The 11,157-nt window shown below is 35.2% G+C and overlaps 1 protein-coding gene across 2 annotated transcripts; it reads right to left on the reverse strand.

Moving 5' to 3' along the window:
- Positions 1 to 5,763: 5,763 nt before the first annotated feature.
- On the reverse strand, positions 5,764 to 9,675 carry LOC131594673 (YTH domain-containing protein ECT4-like). Of its 2 annotated transcripts, none has more exons than XM_058866857.1 (9): positions 9,115 to 9,675; positions 8,944 to 9,014; positions 8,628 to 8,781; positions 8,208 to 8,284; positions 7,687 to 8,118; positions 7,073 to 7,603; positions 6,748 to 6,960; positions 6,499 to 6,654; positions 5,764 to 6,336 (listed from the first exon to the last, which is right to left on the reverse strand). In XM_058866857.1, the coding sequence occupies exons 1-9, from the start codon at positions 9,167 to 9,169 to the stop codon at positions 6,241 to 6,243; spliced, it is 1,785 nt and encodes a 594-aa protein (XP_058722840.1). In that variant the 5' UTR covers positions 9,170 to 9,675; the 3' UTR covers positions 5,764 to 6,240. The 2 variants fall into 2 exon arrangements, with proteins under 2 accessions (XP_058722840.1, XP_058722841.1); XM_058866858.1 differs by having other exon boundaries at positions 8,208 to 8,295.
- Between the last annotated feature and the right edge of the window lie 1,482 nt (positions 9,676 to 11,157).

An 11,157-nucleotide genomic window follows, 5' to 3' on the forward strand; every position in this document is an offset into this window, starting at 1 on the left:
GCGCGTGGCTAGGTGCTTTTGTTGGTGAACGAGATAACCTGGGTTCGATACCCAGGTTTTGCACTATTTTTTCCAAAATATTTCTTTGCAGATTCCATGGATCTCCCGCGCGAAGGAACACGTTGTGCCTCACATCCAGGCCATAGTATCTCCCTCAGCTCAGATCCAAAGCATCTGAAAGGGGAGGTGCATACTATAGGCTCCCAGCCTGCCCACACACAATAAAAACCAGGTTCCTCTACATATCTTTTTATTTATTTATTTAGTTATCTAGATTTAAAATTAATAAATTATATTTAATTTAATTAGGATTAGAAATATAATTAGGTTTAGAAAAATCAAATTAGGATTAGGGTCAGGAGTATAACATTTTCCCCGATTACTCGATTATGTCGATTATTCGACTTAATTGATTTAATTAATTTTAATTATTATAAAATCACAATAAAACCTATAAAGGTTTATACTATTAGGGTTTGCCCAATCCCATTGCCATTTGGCAACAAAATCCTGAATTAATTCTCTCCTCGACCCGACTAAAGCTATTAGTCGCAGTAGACGAGAGATAAAAATAATAAAAACAATAAACTCTAACTTCCCCTTTAACGGATAAATGGCAGATGAATATCTATTTCGTCCCGCCTTCGAATTAGTCGACTCTCTATGTCGTACTGATCAAATATCTGATTAAAGCAATAAAATAATTTAATTAATTCTTAATCAATTCTCTCCTCGACCCGACTAAATCTATTAGTCGCATTAGACGAGAGATAAAAAATACATAAAATTTAAAATACATTTTAATTTGCTGCCCGCGACGATCAATCTATCGATCTGAGTAACCAGCAATGCCCATAATCCGTTAGCTATACTGACCAAATCTATTGGTCATCGCATCTAACGGTGCCATATCAAACCAGGGTTGTACGCCCCAAACATTCAAAACACACTAAACCACGACACTACGGATTTTTATCCTAGGCAACTCAAAATGCCTTTCAAATCACAAACTACGATAGGCCATTCAAAAAGCCTTCAAACAACAAATTCTAATTCTAAGGCGTACAATCCTGTGCCCGAACTACGTTGACTCTGATTCTCCCTAAGGAGATACGTAGGCACTTGGATAACCAAGACGAGTCCCCCTCCCTAAAATCTCAATTTTCCCCTATTCAATTCTTTAGCTATTATCCTAAATATTTTAGCCATAAAATTTGACCTTAGATTCAAAGCCAATAGGAAAGGGTTGAGGGTGCCTAACACCTTCCCTCGACCTGATTATAATAACTTACCCCGAATCTCTAAACTGCGTAGGGTTTCCTATTCGCCCTTCAGAATAGGTGGCGACTCTAAGTCTTAATTTTTAGGGCAGGTTGCTACAGTCGTCATGAATAATCTAGGGAACAAGTGTATTAAATGTTAGTCTCATCAATGATATGTTTCACATGATCTTTTTATCATGTGTCCTTAGTTTATAAACTAGGGTGTGGCGCCTCTTTCAAGGATGCTCAAGTGCACTAAAATGTCATTATATTCCCAAGGTGAAATACAATTTTTTTGCCTCTCCATTTTCTTTTATTCTGGGTCATTAATTAGCACATCTTTCTCCCGTATATAAGGGTCACTTAGTATTTTAAAATCCTTTTCACCCTTTTTGTAAAGTATAAGTTTCTTCTCTTCTATACAATCTAATTTTCTTCTTTGAACTTTGGCGACACCCATTTTATCAACATCTTTCCTTTTTCGGGCCCTGTATTTCTTAGGTTCATCGCAACTCTAAGTCACTTTCCTTTCACTATTACCTCAATTTTCAACTCTTTCAGGAAGCGTCTTTCTCTTTCTTGCTTACACTTTATTATTTTTCTTTAATTGTTTTTGCTATGAATAACATAGAAGATGTACTTGCAAATAAAATAAATATACGCAATAACGATGATGCTTCTTCCGCTATTGGGATAGTGAACCCAAAAATGTGAAATATTGACCTTTTAGAGGTTAACCATCCAATTGTAAACATTATCTTGCGTAGTGATAGATCCGGGTATGGAGGGTGATCCTTTGAATATGGTAGAAAATCTTCTAGTTCTCATCTTGTCAGAAGTACAAACGATTCCTCTGAAGGGGACGAAGGAGGAAATATGGTAGTCACGTTGTTAAGGTTGTGAATTCTATTCCCCTCCTTTTTGTACGCCCGTCTATAGATCCAAACTCAAGTGATGTTTCCCGAAGTGAACAAAGGAGTTACTATTTAATTAATTCTTTTAGGGAGGTGAACGGTCGCATTCCAGCAATTGAGAGGTTAGGGATCACATTGACATGATTGGTTCAATTGTAACCGAGACTCTGGATCCATCACATCAATTCAATTTTTTATTATTGATCTAATTAGTACCATTCACTAGTTTAATTGTAACTGTGACTCTAGATACCAAATTGATAGAGACCAACTTCATAAAATAAAATATGGCAGCAAGATATAAGACTAGCATGATAGAAAACACTATTGTACTATTGATATACTAAAGATCAAATAGAATCAATGTGATTCTATTTTAGTAAAAGAAAATTACAAAAAAAAAAGGTAAAACAATAATTTAGGCGGTTTGAGAAACCTATGAATCTTCTAGAGTAACCACTAAATTTTGCCCCCACCAATTCCCCCTCAAATACACTAAGATATATATATATATATATATATATATATATATATATATATATATATATATATATATATATATATATATATAGAGAGAGAGAGAGAGAGAGAGAGAGAGAGAGAGAGAGAGAGAGAGAGGCTAACTTACTAGGAAATATATGAAAATATTGGACATTATGGTTATAAGGAAGATCAATTTTCTGTACATACAAGAAATTAAGTGGACACATGATTTAAGCTTTCGTACACCAGAAAATTTTAATCAATAAATGGGGAGGGGATTATTGTGGTTAAGGAGTGGAAGAAGGATATAATGGATGTGAAAAGAGTAGGAGATCGAATCATAGCTTTGAAATTTATAGTGGAGCAAGACACCTTTAATGTTATTAGTGCGTAAGCATCTCAGGTTGGGTTAGCAAAACACCTTAAGGTAAAATTTTGGGAGGATTTAAAAGGTTTACTTCTAGATACACCCCAATGAGAAAAGTTTTTCTTAGGAGGGGATTTGAATGGACATGTAGGTAGCGTGGCAAGAGGTTTTGAGAGTGTGCATGGAAGGTTTGGCCCAGGGGAGGTGAATGCGGAGGATAAATCGATCTCGGAGTTTTCATCGGATTTAGATCTTACTATAGAAAAATATATGGTTCAGGAAAAGAAATGAACATCTTATCACATATAAAAGTAGGGTGACATGTTCTAAGATATATTTATTTCTTATTAAGAAGTCAGATAAGTAGAGAGTTTAACTACCCAATATAGATTTTTGGTTATGTATGTAAGAATTAAATGGAGAGGAAAGAGAAGAAGTCATATGGTAGCGCCACAAATCAAATCAAGTGGTGGCATTTGAAGGATGAAAAACAAGAAATTTTCCAACACAAGATCTTGGAGGAAGGGTTTGGACAACCACAAGGAAGTGAAAATAATATGGGGAATAAGATAGTTCAAGAGATTAGAAAAGTGGCTAAAGAGACGTTGGGTGAAGCTAGGGGTGGCAAACGGGCATGCCCGCCCCGTTTAGGCTAGCCCCGCAAAAGTCCGCAAAAAAACGGGGCGGGGCGGGCATATTTAAGAGCGCGAGTCTAAAACCTTGCCCCGCCCCGCAAAAAAGTGAGGGCGGGGCGGGGAAAGCCCGCAAGCATTGAACCTTTTAGGCCTAAAAATAGTAAAAGTGTATGAAAAAAATGCATGCCCGCAAAAGCCCGCAAAAATGGGGCGAGACGAGGCGGGCGCATTAAAGAGAGCGGGTCTAAAACTTTGTCCCGCCCTGCGAAAAATTGCGGGCAAAACTGGATTTGCCCGCAGACCGAGCCCGTTTTGCCACCCCTATGTGAAGAAAGAGGTTTTGGACTTAGGGATAAAGAAGCATGATGGTGGCGAAAGTGTCTAGAGTAAATTTAAAGTAAGAAAGACGATTATGAAGAGTGGTGTAGATGTAAAAATTGCGAAAATTGGGAAAATTACAAGAAAGTTAAGAATGATACCAAAAATGCAGTGAGTGAAGCAATAACCCATGCATTTGACAGATTATACCAATCTCTAGGAACCAAGGAGGGAGAAAAAATCTATATATAAGCTTTCTAAGGGAAGAGAAAGAAAGACTAGAGATTCAGATCAAGTGAAGTGTGTTAAAGATGAAGAAGGCAAATTCTTAGTTCATGAAAAAGATATAAAGGATAAGTGGAAGACGTATTTCTATAGTTTATTTAATTAGGATATGATATCTCACCAGACTCTAGAAGACTCGACATTAGAGAAGATGACCATAACTATAATTACTATCGTCGAATTTAGAAATATGAGGTAAAAGAAGCTTTGAAAAGAATGAGTAACAATAAAGTGGTTGGTTCAGACAACATACCTATTGAAGTGTGGAGAATTATTAGAGATACAGATATTGAATGGCTCACCAAACTCTTAAATAAAATTATGAGGTCAAAATGCATGCCAGATGAATGGAGAAGAAACACTTTAGTTCCAATCTATAAGAACAAGGGGGTATACAAAATTGTATAAATCATAAGGGGATTAAGCTTATGATTCATATCATGAAGTTATAGGAAATAGTGATTGAACGAAGATTGAGAAAAGAGACTAAAGTCATTAAGAATCAATTTGGTTTTATGTCGAGAAGGTCGACCATGGAAGCGATTTATTTATTACGACGTATGATTGAGCAATATTGGATGGACCAACAAGACCTGCACTTAATTTTTATTGATTTGAAAAAGGCGTAAAATAGAGTGAATAAAGAGATTTTGTAGAAAGTCCTAGAGAAGAAAGAGGTTAGAATTACATATATTTGAGGTACCCGAGATATGTATGAAGGGTATCGACTAGTGTTCGGACACAAGGTGGAGAGACAGAAGATTTTCCTATTACAATTGATTTGCATCAAGGTTCAATCCTAAGCCCCTACCTTTTTACCTTTAATTTTGGATGTACTCACGGAGCACATCCAAGAGTTAGCATCGAGATGCTTGCTTTTTGCAGATGATATAGTCCTTCTTGGAAAGTCGAAGGAGAATTTAAATGAGAGGTTGGGAACTCGGAGACGAGCTTTAGAAACGCATGGTTTTGTCTAAAAAGAAGTAAAACAGAGTATATGGAATGTAAGTTCAGCAAAATAAGGAGATGTAAACCACCAAATTTAAGCTGGGTGGTTGAAATGGAGAAAGAGATGTTGTGGTGAATGTATGGTAAGACTCGACATGATAAAATTAAAAATGATAAATCAAATAGTGTCGGGATAGACTTATATGGTTTAGACATGTAAAAAGAAAACTTGCCGATTATTAATAAGGAGAATAGACCAGATGAAAAGAAGACAAAAACTTCAAAGAAGACCTATAAAGACTAAAAATTTTTTTTTTTAAAAATCTCAAAATTATTGATTTGGTTATTTTATAAGAAAAGTTATTAAAAAATATCTCGAGATTAATGATTTAGTCAAATAGCATACTCCACCCAGTGGAATAAGACTTTATTATTGTTGTTGTAATTACTTTGCATCAATTTCCAATTTATTTTGTAAACTAACTAGTTTATATTAGAAAAACTCTACCGACAAGTCTATACATCCAACCAGACCACTTATTTTCATGATATAGTAAAATAATCTTCGACACCCAAACTATTATATACCTCAAAATATAATTGGTCAGAAACTTCCCAATTCCAATAACTTCCCAGTCATCATCCATTAAACAACCTATCATTTTCAACACATTACAGGTACCTGTCCTAATCAAACCATCTCTTATAGTACTCTTCAACTCTACAATTACAAAGAAAAAACAACACCAATAAGGCAATAACAAGGAGAACCAAACTCAACCTTTTATGTGCACAAAAAACAAACAAAACTAAACCTTCCCTTCTAACACCAATTTCCTATCCCTCCCATCTTGAAAACTTCATCTTTCTAATTTTTTCAATCCAACCATCATTTTCTCAAGCATCGGCAAGAATTTTCGTTTACGAACTTCAACTTCGAACTCATGATATCTCTTGCTTCATTGCTTAGGAATAGCACCAGCGCGGCGAGGTCCACTGGAATAGCATTGCATCAGATTCTATTCTCTTTAGTCATTAACTTTCTCAACCAACTTAGAATCTTCCATCTTCTTTACACTTGATATGTCTACCGACCCGAGCGCACTTGTTAAGTCATCTATATGCTGCCAACAAAAAAGAGGGTATCAAGTTTAGAATAGTTTGTCAACTAGGCATAAATGGTCCCACTATCACATGCCACGTTCATCAATAATGTCGAAAAAGGATTCGTAGGAATCAAAGTGAGAACATTGGAATAAGAATATGGTACAACTGTAAAATCAAACCTGTGTGTTGCTAGTTTGTTGCATAGGTTGTCTTGTTTTCTTCTCCTGCATTACCTTTTGACGGCTTTCGTAGAAATCAAAATCGTCTAATATCGATGTTCTTGATGCGTAGTTCTTGAAAATGTTGAGTATTTCAATACCTTGCGGAAAAGGTACCTGAAAAATGGAAATATTCAACGCAATAGTAAGCATACGGAGGAAATAACTAAGAAATATTTCGGTAAATAGTTGCTTTAGTAGAATGTGAACCTCTTGTGTGTCTCGACTGTTTGTTACAGGCTTGTGATCATTATTCTCGAGGATAATATGTCGTAGTTGAGGATTTGGAACGTCCTTTATAATGTGCCATTTGACAGGGAAATATCCATTCCATTTGTCTTGCTGCCAGAAATCCATACTTTTGTTGAAATCGACGCGACCGATCATCTCGGCTACTCCGCAAAATTGACCACTAGCGTTGACCTGAACTCAAGGCAATTACCAAAAATGAAAACATTAATGTGAGTAATTCGTAATTTTAGGAGATAAATAAATGAGAAAATAAAACATGGACTGGAGCGATCAGTTAGCATACCGAGAAGAAAAGGAATACAGGACACTTGCTTCCTTTCTCTTCCATTCGATTCTGTGCATCCTGAAACGCATTGTCAAGTCTCTTATTCCCATTAGGAGTACTCGCCCATACGTCGTACTTGATGCTCTTATGAACATCATCCTCACTGTACGATTTGATGACAAAGAAAAGTGCATGATCGTATTTGGTTGGAAAATCAGAAAGGTTATACTGATCTGTCCTGATTTTTCCGTCCCCGTTTCTACTCTCGTTGACTGTTACCGTTGGCGCAGAATTATCTCCCGAAATTGAAGCACCTTTCGCAATAGAAGTTCTAGGACTCTGATTCTGCTCGTTAAGTGATTCGTTAACCTTGTTTCTTAGTTTCAGTTTTTCAGTACTAACCCATCCCTTCGTATTCGCTTTCACGTTAAGCACATTGTTTTGATAGGCAAATCCACTCTTTCCTTGATTATACGTAGAAAACTTCGCAACAGGTAAAGATCCTTTGGTAGTTGTGTCAGAGTGGAGAACTGGACCAGAAATCGATGCCTGAAAAACATAACAACCTCGTTAGAACAATCGAATCGTAAGGAAAATTGATATCACCTCATTTAAAGGATTTTAAGGTTTACCTTGTTTGCTTGTTTTGGCTGGTTACGCTTAACGTGAGTTGACGAAACATCTAATAATGGCGGCGAACCCTTTACTTCGGATGAGTTGCTCACATTAGACGAAGGCATAGACTTCGACACCATACCACTACCGGAAGAAAAATTAGACCTACCACTCGGTTTACTAACCAAATTATTGTAACGATTCCTTTGCGATACATCTTGTGCGGTTAACGATGAATCCCAAGAGTATGCTGACGGAAGTAACTCGGCATAAGGTAAAGAAGCTGGATAATAGCCAGGAGATCCAATCGGTTGTTGATAAACCGAACCAGGAGGGTAGACATGGTATTGACCATCGACACCGGCAGTATTCAAAGGAAAGTACGAAGGGCAACCAGTCTGAAACCCTGGCATGATATAGACATAAGATCCATTATCTGCTTGCATGACCTAAATAAAACCAACAAAAATTAACCATACATGCAACAAGTCAACCACGTAGAAAGAACGAACAAAACAAACCGGCTCAAGAAACTTACCGGATACTGAAAATCGACGGCTTCAGCACCAACGTAATATCCTTGATTTTCTGGCTCTCCATAGAAACCACCATAACCTGTGATCATTCTACCGTAAGAAATGAAATCATAAATATACAATCAATATAAATGAATACCAGTGTTGTCAAATTGCGGCTATAATGGTGTGGTAACGTTACATTAATACGAACAAAACCGCAATTTAGTACAAATCGTTGTCAAATAACATCTACAACAAAATTTGAACAAAACCGCTAAATTGTTGTCAAATAACAAGCTATAGTTATAGCTGAATTTGAACAAAACCGCTAAATTGTTGTCAAATAACAAGCTATAGTTATAGCTGAATTTGAACAAACCACTATTTACCGCAATCTAATATCGACAACACCGATGAATAGGGAACCATCGGAAGCTAACCTGGATAATAGTATCCATAATACGGAACATTCGGATCCATCGATTGATAATCATGATCCAATTCCCCTTCTTTAACACTACCAGAAGCATCTCCTAATGATGACACACATGATCTTGCATCAGATGGTGAACTTCCACCACCCTTTGAAGAAACCTAAACATAACAAACAACAAATCCAAAATCCACAATAAGACAACATGTGTCTCTTCATATCTCATACATAGAACTAATGAAACAGTTAATCTCAAATCAAACCACAAAAAAAAAAAACAAAAAGTTAAACCAAAAATCACATGCAATAGAAATAGAGATTACCATGTTGGAATTATTAGCCTCAGAAGCTGAAGAGTCACCATGGAGCTTCTTCTTATTCATTTCATCCGCAGCTGTAAAAAAAAAAAAGCAGAAAATTTACAACAAATTAAAATCTCAATTTTATAAAAAAAAAATGAAAAAACACAAATCATAATCAAAAGGAAAGATTACATTTTTTTGATTCAGCAGCCATGGAAGAAGCACTTAATCCAAAATCCCTCAGCATACAACTTAAACAAAACAAAAAAACTCAAAACCCCTTAACACAATCCACTAGAACACAGATCCTCCACACAAAAAAAATGAATTTTTTTGTGACTCTTCAACTTTTTTTTTTGTGACTCTTCAACTTTTTTGTCTCTTCAACTAAGGTGAAAAATGAAATTTTGAAAGGATTAAACCAAAGAAAAATCAAAAACCAGACAAACCCACAAAATATTTAAGAGAAACAAAATCTGGGTATGAATTATTTTCTCCGTTAGTCGTGTCTAGATTTCTGGGTTGTGGAAACAAAATCGCTAAAAAATTGGGATTGTTGTAAAAAATGAGAGATGGAAAAAAGAACAGAGTGTGGATATCCTTAAAAAGATAATCTTTTTTTGGTTGATAGAATTAGATAGATATGGTTTTGAATGGAGAGTCTATATAAAGGGATGCTGTTGAATGAATGGAAGAGAGAGAGTACACAGAGGAGAGAGAAAGTGAAGAAAAAAAGGAAGAAGAAAGAGAGAGAGAAACAAAATGGTGTCTTTTTTGTTGTGAAATAGAATGAATGGACGGTGGAGAAATTTCCACGTCATTGTTATTTTTTGTTTTTATAGAAATAATTTAATTAATTAATTAATTTATATGTTGAAAAAAATTACAGCTTTTTTTCATTGTTTTTTATTTTGAGTTTTCTTAATTCGTAAGCTATTACATCAGAAACTACCGCGTAAATTTGGTTCAAAATGCTTATAATTAAAAAATATAATAAAGAAATAGAGTTAAATACTCATACATTTCTTAACTACAACACAAAAATATTTTTTATAAGTTAAAAACTATTTTTTTATACACAAGTTAAAAAGTAGTTAAAATCTACAATTCACCTTTTTCACAAATACAACAAGTAGATTTATCTCAATGCATGGAGTTCACTACATTAATCAAATTTCATTATAATATTATATTTAATATCATATTTTAATCTAATTCTTTAATTTTTTTTAATCTTTTTAAAAAATTTCTAGACTTTTATCTACTTTTAGTTTTTTGACTTATTGACTTATCTTCATCTGACTTACTTTTCTTACAACAAAATTTATGGGTCTTCTTCTCTCTCAATATTCAAATCAGCTAAGTCTATTTTTCATCATTTATTTTTTATCATTTTTTCTACTACTTGTGCTGCCCTCAACATTCTCTGTAATAGTATCATTCTATTCTTATTGTGTACTTGTTACCCTAGGATTTCGACTTACTAATAAATGGGCAACTAAGGCCCAAAATTGGCAATTGGGCCTCAATTTGGTAAAAAAGGCCCCGAATTGGTAATTGGGCCTCAAGTTAATATCTACATCGCCATTTGGGTCGAAGTGATTCGACTAAATAATGCTTAGTAGTCGAAGTTGTTCGACTAGGAAGGTCATCTGAGGCTTCAACGTTCGACCAGACCAAAAGGATGCGAAGACTTAAGGATTTTTGGCTGTAGAAACTGAAGTGAAGGTCGAGAGGCAGTAGAAGTTAAGAGGCAGTTCCAGGCAGTTTTTCTGGCAGTTCTCACAGGACGCGTGGAAGTCTCACAATTGAAGATCTTGCATGTCGAAGACACGTGTTGACTGTTAGCCAGTCGACCGTTAGTAGTAGTTATGTTATTTTTCTATTTAAGCAAGTTTCATAGGAATAGTTAGAGGTCCGCATTTTCTACATAAACACAAGTAAACTCAAACCTCTGCGCAATAATGAGTAACGAGTGCAACTTTGGAATGTACGTATGCATACCAGTTTAATTAATGCAATCATTTTACATTACATTTTATCTTTCAGTGCACATTTACTGTCTTTTTATTGCTTTGGTTTACTTTAAAGCCTTTAATTTCAGTGTTTACTTTTACGTTAAAGTCACTATTTATATTTAATACAAATAAGATACACATAATATAACAAAATAAAACAATCAGTCCTGGAGTATTCTAGTTGACTCCGCAAAGTAACCTTTAAAAAGGAAACTAA

This window comes from Vicia villosa, linkage group LG4 (assembly GCF_029867415.1).
Source record: "Vicia villosa cultivar HV-30 ecotype Madison, WI linkage group LG4, Vvil1.0, whole genome shotgun sequence".
NCBI classification, from domain to species: domain Eukaryota; kingdom Viridiplantae; phylum Streptophyta; class Magnoliopsida; order Fabales; family Fabaceae; genus Vicia; species Vicia villosa.

Excerpts from the sequence above, each read along its gene's own strand:
- LOC131594673 (XM_058866857.1), bottom strand. The coding sequence starts at position 9,169 with ATGCTGAGGGATTTTGGATTAAGTGCTTCTTCCATGGCTGCTGAATCA. Across the intron at positions 8,782-8,943 it reads AGGCTAATAATTCCAACATG|GTTTCTTCAAAGGGTGGTGG; the intron begins GTAATCTCTATT and ends TGTTATGTTTAG. Across the intron at positions 6,655-6,747 it reads ACAGTCGAGACACACAAGAG|GTACCTTTTCCGCAAGGTAT; the intron begins GTTCACATTCTA and ends TCCATTTTTCAG.